The 25,352-nt window shown below is 37.8% G+C and overlaps 1 protein-coding gene across 3 annotated transcripts in view; it reads left to right on the top strand.

The window, feature by feature from the left end:
• Nucleotides 1–11,211: 11,211 nt before the first annotated feature.
• LOC115225335 overlaps nt 11,212–25,352 on the top strand; it is a 23,667-nt gene continuing 9,526 nt past the window's right edge. For all 3 annotated transcript variants that reach the window (XM_036514352.1, XM_036514353.1, XM_029796285.2), the window contains exons 1-2: nt 11,212–11,909; nt 24,988–25,021. In XM_036514352.1, the coding sequence (XP_036370245.1) occupies nt 24,991–25,021 (31 nt within the window). In that variant the 5' untranslated portion in view covers nt 11,212–11,909; nt 24,988–24,990. The remainder of the gene's footprint in view (nt 11,910–24,987; nt 25,022–25,352) is intronic.

Raw genomic sequence — 25,352 nt, 5'->3', positions numbered from 1 at the left:
TGTTGCCGTCCATGATGAAGAAGTTTTGAATGCTTCCCATCTTGAGTCTTCTGTCGTGAGAAAGAATCACTTCAAAACTTGGTGTTTACGAATTTTCTTTTACATCAAGTTCAAAATTTTACGCCAGCCGTTAAACTGTCACTACGTTGCTGTCCGTCGTTAACAAATGCCAGCCATGGTGACTCTACTATCCTCACATTCTATCCCTTCAAACTTTGGTTTCCAATATTTTATTATTTTTATTCAGCTCGCAAGTTCGTCTGTCCTTTTAAATGTTAGCGTTTTGCTGTCTGCCTTGAAGCAGACCTTTCCATTGCCACTGCCTCATATTTCTGATTGATCTTTCTAAATATTTTATTTCTCAACTTACTCAAGATCTTCTGTTGTTTATAAATGGGAGAGAGATAGATAAAGATAGAGAGTAAGAGAAAGCGAGGGAGAGTCCGAGAGAAAGGAAGAGTAAGAGAGTGGGAAAGTGAGAGAGAAACAAAGAAGGAGAATCATCATCATCATCATCATTTAACGTCCGTTTTCCGTGCTAGCACGGGTTGGGCAGTGTGACCGGGGTCTCGGAAGCCAGGAGGCTGCACCAGGCTCCAGTCTGATCTGGCAGTGTTTCTACAGGTGGATGACCTTCCTAATGCCAACCACTCTGTGAGCGTAGTGGGTGCTTTTTCCGTGCCACCGGCACAGGTGCCAGGGGAACTGGCAGCGGCCACGATCGGTTGGTGCTTTTTACGTGCCACCAGCACAGAAGCCAGTCACGGTGGCGCTGCAATCCGCCACGTTCGGATGATGCTTTTTACATGCTGAAAGGAAGCAACAGAAAGTAACAACCACACTCTTACCCGTGCGAAGAGCGGGTCACCTTCAACTAGTATATATATACACACACACACACACACATATATATATATATATACACACACATGCACATGTACAAACAAACATGGATGAAAAAGAGTTTACGTTTTAAGAAATTATAAGTAAAGCAATAATCATACAAATAGATATACTGTATTCACATACACTTATTATATATAATGTAATACATATATCTCTCACTTGTTTCAGTTGCTAGATTGCGACCATGCTGGTGCACCACCTCGGAGAAATTTAGTCGAACAAATCGCCCCTAGTATATGTTTTCCTTTTAAACCTGGTACTTGATCGTCTCTTTTGCCGAACCACTAAGTAACAGGGACGTAAACACACTAGCATCAGTTGTTAAGCGGTCGGCGGTGTGTGTGTATGGGGGGGGGTGACATACAGACATAAAGACACATGTATATATAATTATATAGGATATAGTAGAAAACATTTACGCAAGGTGGCACGCAGGAGGACTGAACCCGGTAGTATGTGGTTGGAAAGCTAGCTTATTACACATCCACACTATCATCGTCGTCAGCTTTATCTTGTACCGAAAAGTTCAATTTCTTCATGTTGATCACTTCCTATATGGTGATGGCAAATTAGATCCTTTAAGAGATTCTGGAAGGATTTTTACGGTGATGTTCTGGAGCCAAATTAAAAGGATCCCAGTAAAAACTCTTCCAGTGATGGAAAGTAATGATATTCCTCTATTCCTCAACCACAGCCTCCAGACGATTACAGAATGTCCTGCAACTCTTCTGGACAGTCTCATTGTTTATGTTGGTGAATGCTGCCATAATCTTTGCCTTCATTTCATCTTTGGTGTTACAATTTTGTTGGTCTCTCGCTCAACTGTACCCCACACATAATAATCTAGCGAGTTAGGTGGCCATATTTCAGGGGTGATGTGGTCACAGAAGTTGTCTGACAGCCATGACTGGGTTCTCCTGCTTGTATGGCATGGTGCATAGTCCTGCTGTCTGACATAGGGTCTTCCAGCAGCTACCCACTTGACCCAGGGCACTTGATGTAGACCTCCAGGCACTTGATGTAGACCTCGATGTTGAGTCTGAGGCCGTGTGGGAAGATGAACGGGGGCATAACTTCGCCATCACTAGTGATCACTCCAAACACCACGATGTTAACTGGATGTTTGACATTTATCACTTTCGGTACTTGTTTTGGAGACATGGCAAGCCAATGGTTGTTCTGTGAGTTCACGATCTGTTCATATTGGAGTCGCCGGCGTGAATGCAAAGCAGTGCAGCATGTTGTTTCCAAATTGCTAGCAGTGTATTGCGTTATGGTACTGTTTTTCTCACAGACGGTGCCCAGCTGACCCTACTATACTTTGTAGTCGACAAAATCAAAAAGAAACGTGCGCATGCGCGAAATTAAAATTATAAAATGGCGACAACTTAGTTTCTATGCGTGTATATATATGTGTGTGTGTGTGTGTATGTGTTTGTGTGTACATATATGTATGAGTGTGTCTTTGTGTCTATTTGTCCCCCATCGTCGCTTGACAACCAATGCTGGCGTGATTGCATCCTCGTAACTTAGCGGTTCGGCAAAGTCACCGATAGAATAAGTACTAAGCTTACAAAGAATAAGACCTGGGGGCGATTTCTTCGACTAAAAGAAAGACTTTAAGGCGGTGCTCCAGCATGGACGCAGTCAGATGACTGAAACAAGTAAAAGAATATGTATGTATGTATGTATGTACGTGTGTGTGCGAATAGTTTATAGATATGGTTATAATCCAAACTGTGACCTAAAACATTTAAAGATCTTTGTATATAAATACATGTTAGTTTGTGTGCATACCTATAATGAAAACATGAAAACAAGTAGGTTAAGTATGATGTGTGTTTGGCAGGGTGGTGGTGGTGATGTGAGTCAGTGATGGTGATATGTGTCTGGGGGAAAAGGAAGTAACAAGTGTAAGGAAGGCATAGTTAATGAATAGCACTTGCATAATTAGATGCGGGTGTAAATACATAGACGCATTTATACACGTTCTCCAATACATTCTCAGAAACAGACACACATTCTCACACGAGTAAAAGAATAAAAGAACATATATACATTAACAATAATTATAACGATATAGAATATGGAAACTTGTTCATCTTCAGAATTTATTTTCTCTTATTTTACAATTTTATACAGCATATTATTATTATTATTATAAGTGAAGGCGCAATGGCCCAGTGGTTAGGTCAGTGGACTCGCAGCTTCGATTCCCTGACAGGGCATTGTGAGTGTTTATTGAGCGAAAACATCTAAAGCTCCACGAGTCTCTTTCACCACAACTTTCTCTCACTCTTCCTTCCTGTTTCACCTGTCTTTCAAAGGGCCAGCCTTGACACACTCTGTGTCGTGCTGAATCTCCCCGAGAACTACGTTAAGGGTACACGTGTCTGTGGAGTGCTCGGCCACTTGCACGTTAATAAGTGAGCTGCGACGTCACTGGTACGAAGCTGTATCGGCCCCTTTGCCTTTCCCTTGGATAACATCGGTGATGTGGAGAGGGGAGGCAAGTATGCATGGGCGACTGCTGGTCTTCCATAAACAACCTTGCCCAACTTGTGCCTCGGAGGGTAACTTTCTAGGTGCAATCCCATGGTCATTCATGACCGAAGGGGGTCATAGTTATTATTATTATATAAAAGTAATTATTTAAACTTTGGGTATACAACTATTAGCATGCCGATGTCATCCACAGTCTCAACTTAAATGTAACTGGATCTACCTTAGGAATTCCTTAGTGTCCGTCGAGTACATATAACAAATGAGAGGAATAGGAATTCATGAGATCCTTTTCTAATCACACCGATCGTTTCTAGTCATCTTACATTGCGAGTGGGATACTGTACAACTAGTTGTGTTGCATCCTTCAGTGCAGATGTGTCACCCTGGGTGCTTTTTTAAAAAGATACCTTGCTCAATATACTAAGTTTGTCTATAAGTGAGAGAGAGAGAGAATGTATTCGATAGTACAAAATAAACTTTAACAGTATTCTTTATATCCAACTTATAAAGTAGCAGCGAGATTTGACTGCCATGTGGTCACCTGGTACTTGCCACTGATGAGGTCCAGCAAACCGAAATTACGTGATATAAGAATTCCGGCGCCTATGACAGACACGTTTCGTCTGGTACGATTTATGCGTGAGTTTTTATGCACCAAAAAGAGCATCTCTGAAAGCTAATAACGCAGAATTCGGTGTTCTGACAAGACATCCATGTTAGGTTGGATGTAAAGATTACAAGAGGCTGTAGCTATTTAACTTTTAAAGGCTGAAGGGCTTACTAGAGCTGTATAGAATAGAAAAGGGAAGGGCATAGAAGAAAAGAGAGAAAATAAAAGAGAGAAAATAAAAGAGGAGGGAGCAAAAAGGGGGAGAAGGGGGACTCAAAGAGAAGAGGAAAGGAAAAAGAGAATAGGAAGAAGAAAAAGAAAAAAGAGAAAAGAGAAAGAAATAGGGAAGGAAGGGAAAAAAAGAAAAAGAAGGAAAAAGAAGAAAGAAAAAGAAAAAAAGAGGGTTCTAGTTATACAGAAGAATTAGTAGACGACAAGTCTGGTTTTAATTTACAGGCATCTAGGAATTAGAGGAGAATATTATTCTTTGACCAGTTAAAACAGCTAATTTATTGCTGTTGAATTAGGTCACCTTCTCTGTGATGCTATTAAGACTTTTTTAAAATTCTGTGATAAGACTGTACATCATCTTTAAAGAACTTTAATGAACTTTTGAAATCTGTTTATGTTCCTTAATTATCTACATTACTTCATGAGTATAGCCTCAACCACTAGGATGTCTAGAGAACTCACATGTATTTTAGCTGATGAGTACGGGACACGTTATATGCTGTAATTTTTGCAACTTTTAATAAAACCTGTCCTTGTATGAAACGATTGTACTAAAAACCTATCCATTCTTGTTGCTTCATTCTCGCTTATAATCACCCCACATTACTGTATTGTTAAATCAGTATAGTTTTTTTTTGGTGCATCTAAGTTAGGTACCATATCAAGTAAATTCATTTAAATTAACTTGAATCTTTATTGCTTTTTGTATATATATATATATATATATATATATATATACATACATATATATATGTATGTCTCCAGAGAAAGCTGAAGTACTTGCTGTAGATTCCAGTCCAGAGAACCAAGGGGAATCATCTTATCTCAAAGATAGAATATTTTTCCAGAATAACGGTATATTCAATGTATTTTCTTTAAGTGTGTCATCGTTATTATAGCCAGAATCATTCATTACCATCAGTTTCGGACCACCTTCCTATTCCAACATCTCGGCATTTCACCATCATTGTGTTTCTTTGTCATCTAGCCTCCACAGGAACAAAGAACACCCACCGGTTTCTGTTAATGTGCATGTCTGTGCTGCCAGTCATCACTTCCTCTCCTTTAATTGATAGCCATCATTGTCTCCTATTCATGTCGATCATCAACCACCCTCCACTTTTCTTCACCATTTACTACATTCATTTCTACCTCTATTTCTAACCATCCCTCTCACATTTTTACAACCTTTACCCTCCTGCCTTTCCTGATCATCTATCCACCCGCTCTTTTCTATTCACCTTCTAAAGATACAGTGTCACCATCATCTTTCCAGCTCCATTCCAGTTACTCCTACCCAAGCTCATAAGATGGCTTTGCCTTACATTTCCTCTTTAACAACAATTCTATTCCTGTTGCTCCTGTCACACTCCACTCTCTCAACACCTCACATAAAGCCTCCTCCACTATATTCCTTTTTGGTCAAGTAGGCTCTATGGTGACATCACTAATGCTGGTGCCATGAAAAAACACTCGGTACACACTGTAAAGTGGTTGGTGTCAGAAAAGGTATCCAGCTGTATAAACCATGTCAAAACTGAGCTGCTAGCATGAGACATGATTCTCCAACATGTTGAATTCTGTCAAACCATCCCAACCCATGCCAGCATCGAAAATGGACATGAAATGAAAATGATGGTCTTACAGCTGAATGTCATTTTTGCTGCCAATGATTTTGAAACGTGAATTGCCTCGTTAATGACAATAAAAAAAATATATATTTGTAAAAATTGTAACAAATATGTAGAACATACAGGAAATAGCATTAATAGGCACCACACTTTCATTTATGTAGAGGATTCTCAATACAATATGACATATTAACTAAAAGGAAAAAAAAATTGCTCATATCAAAAGGTGTTTGGTTATGCACTGAAGCATGCAGTGAAATTTCTTTTTCTTTTTTGAGCCCTAGGACTCCTTGAAAGGGATGTCAATCCATTACAGGCTTTATAGTAAGCAATTCTGACAGGAGGAGACAAGCTGATTACTTTGAACCCTTGTACTTACTTGACTAATAGTTTATTTTGTTGACCCTGAAAGGATGAAAGGCAAAGTTATCCTTAGTGGAATTTGAGCTTAGGGTGCAAAGAACTAGAACAGTTGCTAAGCATCTTGTCTGACACACTAATAGTTCTGCCAGATGAATTATAGGTGCAGGTGTGACTGCGTGGTAAGAAGCTTGCTTCCCAACCACATGGTTCTGGGTTCAGTCCCACTGCACGGCACCTTAGGCAAGTGTCTTCTACTATAGTCTCAGGCTGACCAAAACGTTGTGAGTGGATTTAGTAGATGCACACTGAAAGAAGCCCGTCATCACTGCTTGACAGCCAGTATTGGTGTGTTTATGTTCCCATAGCTTGGTGGTTCAGCAAAAAAAAAAGATTGATAGAATAAGTGCTGGGCTTTAAAAAGAAAATAAGTCCTTGGGTCAATTTGTTTGACTAAAACCCTTCAAGGCTGTGCTCCAGCATGGCTGCTGTCAAATGACTGAAACGAGTTAAAGAATAGTTGTTAATGTTAATATCATTATTGGCTTTCTAAGTTTGGCACAAAGTTTCACATTTTAAAGGGGTTTATAGTCAGTTTGCTTAACCCCAGTACTTGATAGCTTTTTATCTTATTGTAACGTGCACCACTAATTGATGGCAGTTAAGTCTCAGGAAAATATATCTCGGATGTTGATTATTCTTTATTATTTAGTATCATAAATTATAGGTCAATATCCACTTGTGACTGTCATAGTCTGGTTGTCCATCATCCTCACAACACCCACTTGTGACTATAATGGTCTGGTAGCAACATCTTAATGACATCCACTTGTGACTATCACTGTCTGGTAGGCCAACATCCTAATGATGTCCACTTGTGACTATCATAGTCTGTATGTCAACATCCTTATGACATCTACTTGTAACAAGCATTGTCTGGAAGGTTGACATCCTAATAACATCTGTTTAAAACTAGTCAGATACGTCAATGTTTTTAGATGCCAGTGCCACCTCGACTGGCCTTCGTGCCGGTGGCACGTAAAAAGCACCATCCGAATCGTGGCCGAAGCCAGTGCCGCCCCGACTGGCTTCCATGCTGGTGGCACGTAAAATGCACCAATCTGACCGTGGCCGTTGCCAGCCTCGCCTGGCACCTGTGCAGGTGGCACGTAAAAAGCACCCACTACACTCACGGAGTGGTTGGCGTTAGGAAGGACATCCAGCTGTAGAAACATTGCCAGATAAGACCGGAGCCTGGTGCAGCCTTCTGGCTTCCCAGATCTCCGGTCGAACCGTCCAACCTATGCTAGCATGGAGAACGGACGTTAAACGATGATGATGATGATGATGATGATGATATATATATGTATATATACATACATATATATATGTATATATACATACATATATATATACATACATACATATTCCTGAGCGCCATACTAATACAATTGTTTGTTTGTACTCCACCTGCCTTCGTCTTTTGTTTATTTTCATAAAGCTTCCCGTTATATACATATATATACATATATATAATATATATATATATATATATATATATATATATATATATATATATACATATATATATATATACATATAAATACATATATATATATACATATAAATACATATATATATATATATATATATATATATATATATATATACATATAAATACATCAGACTGCCAAAAGAGAAGCTAGGAGACAGGTTTATTTAGCCAGAGGGGAAGCAGATAAGAAAAAATTTGCCAATGTTCTGCGCCGTGAGGACCAAAGACTGGAGGTGTTTCGCGTTGCAAGACAGTGTGTGAGAGAGAATCGTGATGTGGTAGGAGAGAAGTGTGTTCGCATGGTAGATGGTTCACTTGCACTAAATGAGGATGCAAAGAGAGAGATTTGGAGATGCCACTATGAAAGGTTGCTGAATAAAGAAAATGAATGGGATAAAGAGAGTCTGCCGAATGTTGACCCAACAGAGGGACCAGCTATCCGAGTTGATAGTTCCGTGGTAGCTAAGGCAATTAGAAGTATGAAGACAGGAAAAGCCCCAGGCCCATCAGGAATCACTGCAGAGATGCTCAAAATGTCTGGTAGTGTCGGCTATAGCCTAGTCACCCGTATAGTTAATCAGGTGATACACAAAGGAGTCATACCCAACGACTGGTGTAGCAGCATAATAGTCAACTGCTACAAAGGTAAAGGTGACGCCCTAGATACAAATAACTACAGAGGTATCAAGCTGTTGGATCAGGTGATGAAGGTTACGGAGAGGGTCATAGCCCAACTAATTAGAGAGAGAGTTAGTTTAGATGAGATGCAGTTTGGGTTTGTGCCAGGGAAAAGTACTACTGATGCTATATTCCTGGTAAGGCAGCTGCAGGAGAAATACCTAGCCAAAGATAAGCCCCTGTACCTGGCTTTTGTTGACATGGAGAAAGCCTTCGACAGGGTCCCCCGATCCCTTATCTGGTGGTCAATGAGGAAACTAGGGATAGATGAATGGTTAGTGAGAGCTGTGCGGGCCATGTATAGGGACACTGCTAGTAGGGTGAGGGTGGGAAACGAGTACAGTGAAGTATTCCGGGTAGAGGTAGGGGTCCACCAAGGCTCAGTACTGAGCCCCCTCCTATTTATCATAGTCCTCCAGGCAATAACGGAGGAATTCAAGACAGGATGCCCTTGGGAGCTCCTCTATGCTGATGACCTTGCTCTAATTGCTGAGTCGCTATCAGAACTGGAGGAGAAGTTCCAGGTGTGGAAACAAGGATTAGAATCGAAGGGCCTCAGAGTCAATCTAGCTAAAACCAAAGTCGTAATCAGTAGGAAGGTAGACAAATCACAAACGCCTTCAGGTAGATGGCCCTGCTCGATCTGTAGAAAAGGTGTAGGTAGAAACTCTATAAGATGCACCAAGTGTAAGCTATGGACACATAAGAGATGCAGCAATGTCAAAGGAAGGCTAACTAGGAAGATGGTTTTTGTATGTGGCAGATGCTCAGGAACAATAAACACTGAAAATGCTCTGAGACCAACTTCCGTCACTTTCCAGGGAGAAAAACTAGAAATAGTTGATAGTGTCCGTTACCTAGGTGACCAAGTCAGCAGCGGGGGCGGGTGTGCTGAAAGTGTAACTGCTAGAGTAAGAATAGCTTGGGCAAAGTTCAGAGAGCTCTTACCTCTGCTAGTGACAAAAGGCCTCTCGCACAGAGTGAAAGGCAGACTGTATGATGCGTGTGTACGAACAGCCATGAAACATGGGCCGTGACTGCTGAGGATATGCGTAAGCTCGCAAGAAATGAAGCCAGTATGCTCCGATGGATGTGTAATGTCAGTACTCATACTCGGCAGAGTGTAAGTACCTTGAGAGAAAAGCTGAACCTAAGAAGCATCAGTTGTGGTGTGCAAGAGAGACGTTTGCGCTGGTATGGTCATGTGGCGAGAATGGATGAAGATAGTTGTGTGAAAAAGTGCCACACCCTAGCGGTTGAGGGAACCTGTGGAAGAGGCAGACCCAGGAAAACTGGGACGAGGTGGTAAAGCACGACCTTCGAACTTTAGGTCTCACTGAGGAAATGACTAGAGACCGAGACCTCTGGAAGTGTGCTGTGCGCGAGAAGACCCGGCAGGACAAGTGAGTCCATAACCCGTGGCCTTCTACATGGGATGGAGCCAGCCTACGTATGCATACCTTCCCTTCTTGGGACACAAAACTCTACTTGTGAAGACTTGTTGAGGCAAGTGAGGATCAGAATCAAAATCGATCAATGGAAATTGCAGATGTGTTACCAGTGCCAGTGGCATGTAAGAGATCCTTCCGTTTCGCGACCGTTGCCAGCACCGCCCCGTTTCGTGTCCGTTGCCAGCCTCGCCTGGCCCTCGTGCCGGTGGCACATAAAAAGCACCATCCATTCGTGGCCGTTCGCCAGCTCTGTCTGGCACCTGTGCGGGTGGCACGTAAAAAGCACCCACTACACTCACGGAGTGGTTGGCGTTAGGAAGGGCATCCAGCCGTAGAAACACTGCCAGATTTGACTGGGCCTGATGAAGCCTTCTGGCTTCACAGACCCCAGTAGAACCGTCCAACCCATGCTAGCATGGAAAACGGACGCTAAACGATGATGATGATGATATATATACATATAAATACATATATATATATATATATATATATATAAAATAATAGTTATCGCCATATATGGCATTCTTATAAAAATAAGAAAAAAGCTGTCCGCTTATTAGCTCCATGAGGCCATCGCCTTAAGTTAGCTATTTGATACACAAACTGTATCCATATATGGATACAGTTTGTGTATCAAATAGCTAACTTAAGGCGATGGCCTCATGGAGCTAGGCCATCGCCTTAAGTTCTATTTGATACACAAACTGTATCCATATATGGATACAGTTTGTGTATCAAATAGCTAACTTGAGGCCATCGCCTAATAAGCGGACAGCTTTTTTCTTATTTTTATAAGAATGCCATATATGGCGATAACTATTATTTTTGGGAACGCTGCCGCTGTTCTCTTTTAGAGAGACTTAGTTATTTTAATATTTCTATTATTAGATATATTCTTTCTTCAGTAGAGCTTTCGATGGGATATAAATAAAATACTCACGTATGATCATGGAAAAAGCACAAGCTAAAAACATAACTACACTCGAGTACATCATTTATATCTAAAAATAAAAATTCTTTGGTCGGCCTCAGAAACAACGTGTTGACCTTTCTCCGCTACAAATTGTAATGGTTACCGGTCCTCCCGTAGCAAGCATCGAGTTTACTACTAACAATATAGGATGAAGTCCCTATATAAGTGGATAAATCAGTATATTGACTTTAGAATAACCCTCTTTAGCCCTTAATTATATGATGTTTATACGGTTAATATAGGGCGTTACGATTATCAGAAAATCAAAAAAAAAATGTGTGTAATAGGTGTATATATATATATGTGTGTGTGTATGTTTCATTATTAAATATGATGTAAGTAGGCAGTGGTGAGTTTTATTTCTGTCATGTAGAATGAGAATGAAAAGCTAAAACTTGTATGCTATCATCATCAAATCCTTCTGTTGTAACCACCTTCCTATTCTTCCTCCTCCTCATCCTTCCTCCCCGTTATAGTCTTCTGATGCCATGACTGTATGAGAACAGCGGGCACCCACTTGCTGGTTATCCATTGAGATTATTTGAAGTGTGTGCATAAAAAAAAAACAGTGACTAGTTTCTATATACCTAGGACTACATAAGCTAATATACCTAGGACTACATTAGCTAATATGCCCTTCTTTTATTTAAGGCCGACTATGATGAGAGAGAGATATGTAGTTGCTATTTCTAGCAAACTCAGCGACCATGTAAAAAAGTTTTAATAAGTGACGCTAATAATGGTGATAGGAAGAGTAAGACAGAAAGAGTGTGAAACAGAGAGAGAAAGGCAGAGAAAGAATCAGAGAGTAGAAGAGAAAGGTGAAAGATAGACAGAGAAAGAAAGGAAGTATAAATGACAATGGGGGGATAGAGTGAAACTGTCAGCAGGGAGTGTCTAAACAAATATAAAAGAGGATGATGTCATCAAGTACAATACATCGTCGTGACGAGCTGCGTATTCCATTCACTCAAGAAAGTAGCGGTTGCCAATAGTCAGCATCTCTAAGGTAAGGGATTTAGTTTTCGCAAACTTATTAACTAATAATACTAATAATCACATGCGTCGTGGAATTTTGGAAGTTGGCTGTTTCTTTTAATTAAGACAAACCGGCGTAAGTTTGCAAACTTTCTGGCAAGATTTCCGCACGTCCCGTCCCCCCTAAAAACCACCCTTTTTTTAAAAACATTTTTTCGACACAACCCCAACTTTTTCGGCTACGGGGAATATAGTGGGAATTGCAAATAACGCGCGTACGTATCATAGTTGTAAATAAACAGACACACTAAAATATATATGTATATATCTACTTTCTACCAAATATATACATTTTAATTATTACGGTTAATATATAGATCCACGCCCAGGTAGCAAAAATGGAAAAAAATATCTGTAACAGGTGTAAGGCATCGTATATTGAAGGAATTCCCACGATCAACCGTAGAGGATCCGAGCAATAAACCTCAACGCCCGGTCGCAGGCGCGCAACAGAAACCGTCTAAAATTTAGACGGTTTAGACTCTAAATATTTCTCATGCAATGTATATACAACAAATATTGTTGGGTGGACAAACACACACACACATATATATATACATATACGACGGGCTTCTTAAAGGTTCCGTCTACCAAATCCACTCACAAGGCTTTTGCTGCCTCGAGGCTATAGTAGAAGACACTTGACCAAGGTACCACGCAGTGCTCGACAAAACTCATATTTTTTTGTAACTTTCAAATAAAATAATTAAAAAAAAACCTTAATTTCATATTGATGTGGGGAAAATACTCCGAAAGAAATATTTGCAGAAAGGTGAGTAGATTCATTACACAATTCATTTCATTGTGTTTAGTGAGATTTGGCTGTTATTTCTAGCATGAAAATAGCCGGCTTGAGGGGGATATATCTTTATATATAAAACTGTAGTTGTGTGAGTGTCTGTCTCCTACGATTTAGATTCCTAACTACTCCCACATTTTGCGGTGCAGTTTAACTGAAACCGGGCGTTGAGGTTTATTGCTCGGATCCTCTACGGTTGATCGTGGGTATTTTCCGAGCCCCCTCCCCACCCCCAGTTTCTCAGCGCGCTTTTTTTTCGTCATATTCCTTCAATATACGATGCCTTACACCTGTTACACCTATTTTTTTCCATTTTTGCCATCCGGGCGTGGATCTATATATTAACCATTATTACTTTGGGAGAAAGAGAAAGGCAGAAAGACAGAGATAAAGGAGGAGAAAAACAGATAGAGAGTATTTCCTTTATTCATCATAAGGTTGAGAAAAAGAGGGGACAATACGGGGACAGACAAAACAAACGTTGGGGTCAGGGTATCGAATGAGACGAAACGTATGAATAAACAAACAATTAAATGAGAATGAGTGAATAACAAAAAATGAAGCGGAGGACGCAGTTGACCCAACAAACCACAGACTCACACTGAAGACTTTGCTTTCTCCTTTTTCACATTCTTGATTAAACAGGTTCTTTCACTCGCAACATACTTGCTATAGACTTCCAACTTTTACGAAACACACTTTGCGACAGGCATTTCTTCTCCAGCCTTATTTTCCGTTTCATGTGGAAAACGAAAAAGTCGATTAGCTCGAGACTGGAGATAAACATGCCTGTTGCAATTTCACTCTCGTCTGCCATACCACTTCTTTCGCCACAGCAACTACCGAGAGAGAACAGGTTCGCTCCTTCCTATTCAGAGAGTAGAAGAGAAAGGTGAAAGATAGACAGAGAAAGAAAGGAAGTATAAATGACAATGGGGGGATAGAGTGAAACTGTCAGCAGGGAGTGTCTAAACAAATATAAAAGAGGATGACAACTTGATGTCATCAGTAGAATACATCGTTGTCCCCAAAACCACCCACACCCTCTGAGTCCCACCCTATTCCTGCAGACAGTGAACCCACCCGCTCCCCCCCAACAAGAAAACAAAAGAAAAAAAATAATACACACAGACAAGAGATTGAAATCGATATCCAGAATTTCTTCTCTTTATTTTTAAATGCATTTTTTTGCTATTTTTTTGGCTACAACTCTCTAAAAATGCTTATATAGTTATTTCCCTTACAAACCCGAGCAACGCCGGGCGATACTGCTAGTATATAATAAATTTCGATGTAATCAGCATCCATGCCATCTGAAGTGGGATCTTTTCGGTTTGACTGGTAGTTTTTAAAAATAATTTCCACGTAACTAAACACTTTTAAACTTCGTATACTGGTAGAATGTGTTTATAAAACATCTCTTTCTCTTGGTTTTATTGAGGGAATTCTATAGTTTGTAAGATATTTATTGTTTTTTTTTTTTCTTCAATTTCTGCAATTTTAACCAATCAATGACGTCTACTGAGGTGAAAACAGTCTGTGCCGTATGAATATGTCTCTCGTTTAAGAAACAGATTGGGTTTATTTACATTTGTGAAGAAAAAAGATACCCTTCTCACCACCCCTAACCCAAACCCTAAATTTTAGCCTTTCGTTTTTTTTTCTTAATTGTTAAATTAATTTAATTGTTACGCGTGTGTCTAAAATTATTCGTTTTGTTTTTGTTTTGAGTTTTTGCTTTCGTTTTTTTTTTCTTAATTGTTAAATTAAAATTATTTTCCATTGCTTTCGTTATTTTTTCTTAATTGTTATCCTTAAATTAATTTAACAATCAAGAAAAATAAACCGAAAGGCTAAAATTGGGGTGAGGGTTAAGGTTAGTGACAGGATGTTGTCTGTTTTAGACGCAGCAAATGATTGTAGCTCACTAGAGGCCGTAGGATTAGTTAAAATTCGAAAAATTAAACTTCGTTAAACTTACAAATTACAATTTTTTCAAGAAAGCCAAGAGAAAAAATTGTTTTATTTTGACACATTCTACCAGTATACGAAGTTTAAAAGTGTCTAGAAAACTAGAAATTGTATGCCGTTCAAAAGGAAAAGATCCAAAACATGTTTTATTTTGACACCAGTATACGAAGTTTAAAAGTGTCTAGTTAACTAGAAATCGTGTTGAAAACTACCGTTCAAAAGGAAAAGGTCCTGTGTGTGTATCCAAGAGGTTTCTATCAGTTTCTGCCTACCAAATCCCTTCACAAGGTTTTGGTCAACCCATGCTATAGTAGATGACATTTACCCAAGGTGCCACATGGTGGGACTGAACCTTAGACCATGTGGTTCTATTTTCAGTAATGCTTATTTCTAACCTAAAAACAGTGAATGCATCAGTGCTTTACTAGAATACAACTCCCAGCTATTTGCCAAAAATATTAAATATGAATATTGTATTTTCTCCTTCCTGGAAAACAATCAGGTTAGATAGCCACAGGCGTGGCTGTGGGGGAAGAAGTTTGCTTCCCAACCACATGGTCCTGGGTTCAGTCCCACTGCAGCAGTACCTTGGGCAAAGTGTTTTCTAGTTCATCCTTCGGCTGACAAAAGACTTGTCAGTGGATTTGGTCAAAAGAAACTGAAGGAGGTAAAAGATGAAAGGTAATGGGTTATAAATAAAGCAATTTTTTGTCAAAAAGTTAAAATCCATAAAAGAGTTTGTTTCAAGGTTAAAACCGAAAATAAGAATCTCTTTTCAAATTAAAAATCATGCAATAAGGTAGGAAAAATGAAATTTCGCAATAAAAAAAAATGGATTAAATACTGAAAGGAAAAATAAAATCGTTAATATATATTTTTAGGTGTAGTCTAAACCTAAATTTGATATCATCTCTACTAGATTTTTAGTATTAAACCCTTTCGTTACCAAACCGCCCAAAGCCGCCCGAAAGAAAAATTTTGGTTAATGTGACCAAACCCGCCCGTATTTACCTATTCATATTTAAATGAGAATATCAGAGCAAATCTCTTTAGTACATTCGTGAAAACAAGTGATAATACTTCGTAAACAGTCCATCTACAGTTTTGTACAACGATCAAAGTGTAATTTTAATTACGTTAATTTTGGGAGATTTTTTTCCGAAATTTGTTCCTATTGTGTTTTCAAAATTTGTAATTCTGACAAAAAATGGATACGAATTTCATTATATCAAGCAGCGAGTCAGAATTCGAAGGATTTTCTACTGAAGACCTTCATAAATCTAACTCTATGACTGAAAAAAAAAAAGCACGTGGTATTTGATAATGAATCTGTTTCATTTTCCGAAAGTGAAAACAGTGAATCCGAGAGCTCCGACAGCGATAAAGAAAATGAATTGGCACCTGAATGGAGTGAAAATTTAAAACTGTTTCTTTCGGTGATTTTTCTGAAGAAACTGGACCAAGCCACAGACTTTCCCAGGAGAGTAAAGTGATAGACTATTTTTTTACTTTTTCCGATGAGTCTATTTGAACTCATTACGGCGGAAACGAATCGTTACGCTAAATGTAAACAAAGCGAAAGAAAGGATAGTTAGTGGTTTCCCACAACCTTAAATGAAATTCAGGCTATTTTGCCATAAATATTATTATGGGTATCAGAAAGTTACCCAGAATAACAAATTCTATCGTAAAATTTTGTTGTATACCCAATTGAATATTAGCTAATAACCCATTTTCTATAGCGATGGTTGAAAAAAAATTTAATAATTTTATATTTTGTTGAATTAACCTGTATCTACCTGCAATTAGTCACCTTGTGACAAAAATTATAGTATAGAATTGGTTGAGAACATTTCATTAAATTATCTTCCAAAAATCAGATAAATATATTGATAAATAAAAAAGTTATAGTTGTTTAATGAAGCCAGACTAAATTTATGATTATGTTAGAAATTAATTGAAACACATAAGGGGGGTATTTTGGTCAGAAATATAGTAACGAAAGGGTTAAAAGCCTGTGCCTTGTCCTACCCCTCGATGTTGAGAATTATTTAATAATTCAGTTTTTCAATGCAGAAAAATATTTCTGCTAAAAATAGGAACTTTCTAACTACAAATATAAAGCATTATTTCATATAATAAATTTACACAATAGTTTTTTTTTCTTGCTTTGATTAGACTCCTAAAGTAATCAAAGCTAAACAGAACTTAATATTTATGGATTTATTAATAATCGAAATAAAGTTTTGATATTGTGTGAAAAAATTGGCACATGTTGGCGTCTCTCATCGACATATGAAGATTGTTACTTCGGGCTGCTATGACAAGTCTGGAAAGTGACGAAAGGCGTGTAGGAAAAACGACCGCATGTTATGTTTTTAAAAAACGACCGCATGTTATGTTTTTAAAAAACGACCGCATGTGAGAAAATAGATGCACGTTGACAAGCCGTTCCATTGTTCGAAATAAGATATTGATTTTATTTACAATGGTGTTAATGTTAGAAGGTTGTGAGTGCTAGCCAGTTGTGTATGTGTGCATGCAACACGTGTTTGTGTCTGTGTGTTCGTGTGTGTGTGACAGATACCGCTACAGGCGCACACATCGCTGCATCTATTTTAATTTCGCCCACTACGTACGATAGACCGGTTCCCTTGCAATTCTTTGTACACAAATAGTGACTGGAATTATTTGCTAAGTGAAGGAAGGTAAGAAACCCTTATTTTATCTTGCAATTTGTAACTATGAAGTTGTTAAAAAAAGAAAAAGAAAACATTTTTTGGCGTGTAGTTTAAGGACTGGAACTTTTAGCACCATGACAGTGCCCACCCACCCTCACGACAATCTCATACCGTCATCGTTTATTTGTCCTCCGATGTATCGATTTTTTCAATATTTTTCCCCATAAACACATTTCATGGCCTGTTACTGGGATTTAAGCAGAAAGTTCGTAAACTGAATGCTTTTTACAGTTCTATATTTAAGAGATGAGAAAGTATGTACGTTATTTACATTCGACGGATACCTGTCATCTTGTTTGTTGTTAACACAAGGTTTCGGCTGATATACCCCCCAGCCTCCATCGAACGTGGGTTCTCATTCCTAAGGGTATTTTTCGAATGCTATTATTGTTAGTGTCAGGTCACTGCTTGGAATCGAACTCGGAATCTTGGGGTTCGTAGCCCGTGCTCTTAACCACTCTTAACAACAAACAAGATGAGGACGAATATCCGTCGAATGTAAATAATATAAATAGTTTTTCTTTTACCATTCGCATATGTATTTTACTGAAAAAAGTAAAAGAGGGGAAAAACTCTCACCACAGCCATACACAGACTGCATAGATAAACACATACCTGCTTGCATAAAACCAATTTTAAACCTACAGAATCTAATCCATGCTTTATGAAATATTATTGGTACTATTTAAGAAGAGTGGTCCCGGTGCGCGCACTCGCGTACTAGCGCTTGCTAGTCGATCCTACAGCCACTACCTAGCGCGAGTGTGTTATGTAGGGTTTTTTTTCCAAAACAAAATAAATAAATAATTTTTTCTAAACAACCTAAATACACGGCAAGTACCCCCATCATACCCATAATTACATAAACCGGTTAATATAGGGCGTAACAAATATCAGAAAATCAAAAAAAAAATGTGTGTAATAGGTGTAAAACAACTTCCTATGAACGAATATGAAAAAAAAAATTCGCGCACGCGAAGGGTGGGTGGGGGGAGAGGCCTCGGAAAATTCACATCGGGAAGTTCCGAAAGCGTCTGAGGAGCTGACCCGGGCACCAAAACAAAAAAAAAATAGTGTAATAATATGTAAAACAACTTGCTCTAAACGAATATGACAAAAAAAAAATGCGCTCTCGCGAAAGAGGGGTGGGGGAGAGGCCTCGGAATATTTATATCGGGAATTTCCGAAAGCGTCTGAACCGGGCACAAAAACAAAAACAGCGTAATAGGTGTAAAACAACTTGCTCTAAACGACTATCATGAAAAAAATGCGCGCTCGCGGGGGTGGGGGTGGGGGAGAGGCTTCGGAAATTTCACATCTTCAGTCCACGGCCTTTAAACTAAGAAAAAATAGTGTAATTGGTGTAAAACTACTTGTTCTAAACGAGTATCAAGAACACACACTCACACATGAATCATAAACTCCGTATTTCGCAAAAAAAAAAAAATAATAAAGGGAAGAAATTCTGGAAAAAGTGATGTAGTCGATAAAGAAAGAACATTGTGAATTGAGTAAAGGACTTGTTGAATTGTAACGTGAATTGTTGTGATACGAACATTGTATAATGTATCGAAGTGTTCTGATTGGACTGTGACGTATCGTGAACATTATTTGATCTGGACTTGTTGTGTCGTTACTGAACACTGTTATATTGTTACATGCATGTTGTTAAATGCTTTGATCTGTGGTATACCGTATGATGTATTGATTTGTTGTAGCACAGTGATAAAGTGTGTGAGCAGGATATAGATATAGACATGTGCGTGTGAAGAGAGAGTAGTGAGATATAAGATCAACAAAGTAGCTGCATGTTCCGTCTCTTTCTTTCCTTACTCCCTTATCACTGTGTTTTGTTTGTTTGTTCGTTGCCTTTCTTTGTCTTGGTTTTACTTTTTATTTCCATCAGCATTGTCATCTTCCTTGCCAGCCACTCCCATCATCACTACGGCGACCACCACCACAAGCGATATTGAAATTAAAATTGCCAATCACCACCACCACCACCACCATCATCATCATCACCACCACCATCATCATCATCACCACCATCACCATCATCATCACCACCACCACATCATCATCACCACCACCATCACCATCATCATCATCACGACCACCACCACCACCACCATCATCATTACCATCATCATCACGACGACGACGACCACCACCATCATCAGCACCACCACCACCATCATCATTACCACCACCATCATCATCACCATCACTATCATTATCATAATTTTTTTGTTTTTCATTCACGAAATCCTTGAGTCTCTTCATCTTCGTCCTCATCTGTGTCCCTTTCTTTCCTTCTCTTTCCTCATTTTCTCAGTCAAACTGAACAATGCAGTATTGGATTTACAACAAAGCGGGATGGCCACGACCAAAATGTCTAGTAATTTAGGGTTGGTCAGGGGTTAAATTCCAGTTGAAAGAGAACGAGCATAGCTGAATGGTTAACGAAGTTTGCCGTAGCTATTCAAAGTAAACACATACGTGGTGGAATTTTGGAAGTTGGCTGTTTCTTTTAATGAAGACACACCGACACAAGTTTGCAAACTTTGTTGGCAAGATTTCCGCCCGTCCCCTCTAAAAACCACCGTTTAAAAAAATTTTTAACATTATTTCGACACAACCCCAACTTTTTCGGCTACGGGGAATACGAATATAGTGGGAATTACAAATAACGAGCGTACGTATCATAGTTGTAAATAAACAGACACACTTATATATATATATATATATATATATATATATATATATATATATATAAATGTAAATAGTAATCGCTCGACAATGTAAAGTATTATAGCCATCTCAATATGGCTAACCACAAGGGGGGGGGTACTGTAGCTTGTAGCCCCAGGAGAACATCGTCTCCAGCTGGCTTTAGGCACACCTGTGCTCTTATGGTATTGGGCACAGAAAGTATGCCTAAAGCCAGCTGGAGACGATGTTCTCCTGGGGCTACAAGCTACAGTAACACCCACCCTTAGTGGTTAGATATTTTGAGATGGCTAGTATACCTCACATTGTCGTGCAGTTACTGTTTACATCTCGTTCAAAGATTTATTATTGCCGCTTAGATTTATATATATATATATATATATATATATATATAAACGGCAGTTTGTCTGTGCGTGCTTCTGTGTGTCTGTTTGCTTGTACCCTCACCCTGACCACGGCTTTCAACCGATTCTGATGAAACTTGACACACACATAGCCCAATGTCATAATTCAAAACTAATGCAGCGAAAATTTTGAAAAGTTCCCCCAGTTCTGAAAAAAATCGATAAATTCGACATGGGGTCGAGAATCATAAACACAAACCACAAACTGTCTAGGGGACGCAACTCCACCTTTTTTAATTTAAAATAAAAAATTTACCATTTTTTTGCTATTTTTTGGCTATAGCTCTCTAAAAATGCTTTATAGTTATTTCCCTTACAAACCTGAGCAACGCCGGGCGATACTGCTAGTATATATATATATATATATTTATATACATCTTTCTCTTTTTTACTTGTTTCAGTCATTTGACTGCGGCCATGCTGGAGCACCGCCTTTTAGTAAAGTAAATCGACCCTGGGACTTATTCTTTGTAAGCCTGGTACTTATTCTATCGGTCGCTTTTGCCGAACCGCTAAGTTACGGGGGACGTAAACATACCAGCATCGGTTGTCAAGCGATGTTGGGTGGACAGACACACAAACATATATATACATACATACGACGGGCTTTTTTTTAAATTTTCGTCTACCAAATCCACTCACAAGACTTTGGTCGGCCCGAGGCTATAGTAGAACGCACTTGCGCAAGGTGTCACGCAGTGGGACTGAACCCGGAACCATGTGGTTGGTAAACAAGCTACATACCACACAGTCACTCAGAATTTCCCAGATTTTTAACACTTCAATGGCATCGATCAGAGAAACATAATCCACAGTTAATATTAGTAATCTACGTGTTCGTTAAACTTTAGTGAGTGAAAGAGCTGGAAGTAGGTAGTAAGACGAATGAAGACAGTTATATTAAGAGAGAGAGAGAGAGATGGCCACGAAAGGCGGTTATATTGAGAGACAGAGGAGATAGAATATGTATGAACAAAAGTAGATATAAACGAGCAAATTGCAGCAAACATTCCAAGGGTGCCATAGGGACCATTGTATAAATCCGATCGCCGTTGCCAATTAACCCTTCTGTTCCGTATTTCGTGCACATGCGCAATGTGTAAATTTGTTTTTTTTTCTGGTGGGGGGAAGCTTTTCCTTTTGAACAGCAGACAATTTCTAGTTAACTAAACACTTTTAAACTTCGTATACTGGTAGAACGTGTCAAAATAAAACATTTTTTTGGATATTTTCCTTTTGAACGGCAGACAATTTCTAGTTAACTAAACACTTTTAAACTTCGTATACTGGTAGAACGTGTCAAAATAAAACATTTTTTTGGATCTTTTCCTTTTGAATGGCAGACAATTTCTAGTTAACTAAACACTTTTAAACTTCGTATACTGGTAAAACGTGTCAAAATAAAACATTTTTTTGGATCTTTTCCTTTTGAACGGCAGACAATTTCTAGTTAACTAAACACTTTTAAACTTCGTATACTGGTAGAACGTGTCAAAATAAAACATTTTTTTGGATCTTTTCCTTTTGAACGGCAGACAATTTCTAGTTAACTAAACACTTTTAAACTTCGTATACTGGTAGAAGGTGTCAAAATAAAACATTTTTTTGGATCTTTTCCTTTTGAACGGCAGACAATTTCTAGTTAACTAAACACACTTTTAAACTTCGTATACTGGTAGAACGTGTCAAAATAAAACATTTTTTTGGATCTTTTCCTTTTGAATGGCAGACAATTTCTAGTTAACTAAACACTTTTAAACTTCGTATACTGGTAGAACGTGTCAAAATAAAACATTTTTTTGGATCTTTTCCTTTTGAACGGCAGACAATTTCTAGTTAACTAAACACTTTTAAACTTCGTATACTGGTAGAACGTGTCAAAATAAAACATTTTTTTGGATCTTTTCCTTTTGAACGGCAGACAATTTCTAGTTAACTAAACACTTTTAAACTTCGTATACTGGTAGAACGTGTCAAAATAAAACATTTTTTTGGATCTTTTCCTTTTGAATGGCAGACAATTTCTAGTTAACTAAACACTTTTAAACTTCGTATACTGGTAGAACGTGTCAAAATAAAACATTTTTTTGGATCTTTTCCTTTTGAATGGCAGACAATTTCTAGTTAACTAAACACTTTTAAACTTCGTATACTGGTAGAACGTGTCAAAATAAAACATTTTTTGGATCTTTTCCTTTTGAACAGCAGACAATTTCTAGTTAACTAAACACTTTTAAACTTCGTATACTGGTAGAAGGTGTCAAAATAAAACATTTTTTGGATCTTTTCCTTTTGAACGGCAGACAATTTCTAGTTAACTAAACACTTTTAAACTTCGTATACTGGTAGAACGTGTCAAAATAAAACATTTTTTGGATCTTTTCCTTTTGAACAGCAGACAATTTCTAGTTAACTAAACACTTTTAAACTTCGTATACTGGTAGAAGGTGTCAAAATAAAACATTTTTTGGATCTTTTCCTTTTGAACGGCAGACAATTTCTAGTTAACTAAACACTTTTAAACTTCGTATACTGGTAGAAGGTGTCAAAATAAAACATTTTTTTGGATCTTTTCCTTTTGAACGGCAGACAATTCTAGTTAACTAAACACTTTTAAACTTCGTATACTGGTAGAAGGTGTCAAAATAAAACATTTTTTGGATCTTTTCCTTTTGAACGGCAGACAATTTCTAGTTAACTAAACACTTTTAAACTTCGTATACTGGTAGAAGGTGTCAAAATAAAACATTTTTTTGGATCTTTTCCTTTTGAACGGCAGACAATTTCTAGTTAACTAAACACTTTTAAACTTCGTATACTGGTAGAAGGTGTCAAAAAAACATTTTTTTGGATCTTTTCCTTTTGAACGGCAGACAATTTCTAGTTAACTAAACACTTTTAAACTTCGTATACTGGTAGAAGGTGTCAAAATAAAACATTTTTTTGGATCTTTTCCTTTTGAACGGCAGACAATTTCTAGTTAACTAAACACTTTTAAACTTCGTATACTGGTAGAAGGTGTCAAAATAAAACATTTTTTTGGATCTTTTCCTTTTGAACGGCAGACAATTTCTAGTTAACTAAACACTTTTAAACTTCGTATACTGGTAGAAGGTGTCAAAATAAAACATTTTTTTGGATCTTTTCCTTTTGAACGGCAGACAATTTCTAGTTAACTAAACACTTTTAAACTTCGTATACTGGTAGAAGGTGTCAAAATAAAACATTTTTTTGGATCTTTTCCTTTTGAACGGCAGACAATTTCTAGTTAACTAAACTTTTAAACTTCTTAAACTTCGTATACTGGTAGAAGGTGTCAAAATAAAACATTTTTTTGGATCTTTTCCTTTTGAACGGCAGACAATTTCTAGTTAACTAAACACTTTTAAACTTCGTATACTGGTAGAAGGTGTCAAAATAAAACATTTTTTTGGATCTTTTCCTTTTGAACGGCAGACAATTTCTAGTTAACTAAACACTTTTAAACTTCGTATACTGGTAGAAGGTGTCAAAATAAAACATTTTTTTGGATCTTTTCCTTTTGAACGGCAGACAATTTCTAGTTAACTAAACACTTTTAAACTTCGTATACTGGTAGAATGTGTCAAAATAAAACACTTTCTTGGTTTTATTGAGAAAATTCTACAGTTTGTAACATATTTTCACTATAAAATCAAGCATTTTGGCAATTTTAACCAATCAAATACATCCGTTTGGAGTCAAAACATACCGTGCTGTATGAATATGTCCCTTGTTTAAGAAGCAGATTGGGTTTATTTACATTTATGAAGAAAAAAAGATACCCTTCGCCTAACCCTAACCCTAATCCTAAAATAGATTGAAATGCAATAGATCGATACCAGGGCCATAATTATGGGTGACAATTTCATACGACATCGCTACGGAAAATGGGATTTTTTTCTAGCGGTGTCATATGAAATTGTCACCCATAATTATGGCCCTGGTATCGATCTATTGCATTTCAATCTATTTTAGGGTTAGGTTAGGGTATCTTTTTTTCTTCATAAATGTAAATAAACCCAATCTGCTTCTTAAACAAGGGACATATTCATACAGCACGGTATGTTTTGACTCCAAATGGACGTATTTGATTGGTTAAAATTGCCAAAATGCTTGATTTTATAGTGAAAATATGTTACAAACTATAGAATTTTCTCAATAAAACCAAGAAAAAATGGCCTTGCTTTTTGAGCCAAAAAATAAACTTAACTTGGCAGAATTTGAACCAAGAATGTAAACATCGATGGAATGCCTCCAAGCATATTGTCCTGCAAGCTGACCATTTACCCAGGTCACCACCTTTGTAAAAGTAAGTATCAATAGTTTATTACATCGGTCATACTCTGGCGATTAGATTTCATTTTTGTTTTTATATTTTTTCAGATCATGGACTTCAAACAGTATATTATATATTCCAGTAAGTTTTTTTATTTTTCATTTTATTTTCTTTCTTAACCCTTTTGATACTAACCTGCCTGAAACCGCCTCTGGCTCTGTAGTACAAATGTCTTGTTTTCATAAGTTTTGAATTAAAATCTTCCACCAAACCTTAGTCACAATTTATCTTCCTAACACTGGCTGAACGATAACAAAGTTATTTTACTAAACTCTTTGTTATAGTTACAATTAATTGAAAGAAACACAGAGCATCTCAACAGAAATAGGGTAACAAAAGGGTTAAATCCTTTTTCTTTAACATTTTTTTTTTAGAAGTAATTGTTTCAAACACTTACATTGGGTTTTTTTTT

Source organism: Octopus sinensis, linkage group LG27 (genome assembly GCF_006345805.1).
Source record: "Octopus sinensis linkage group LG27, ASM634580v1, whole genome shotgun sequence".
Classification (NCBI taxonomy): Eukaryota; Metazoa; Mollusca; class Cephalopoda; order Octopoda; family Octopodidae; genus Octopus; species Octopus sinensis.
This window is presented reverse-complemented; position numbering and strand designations above follow the sequence as displayed.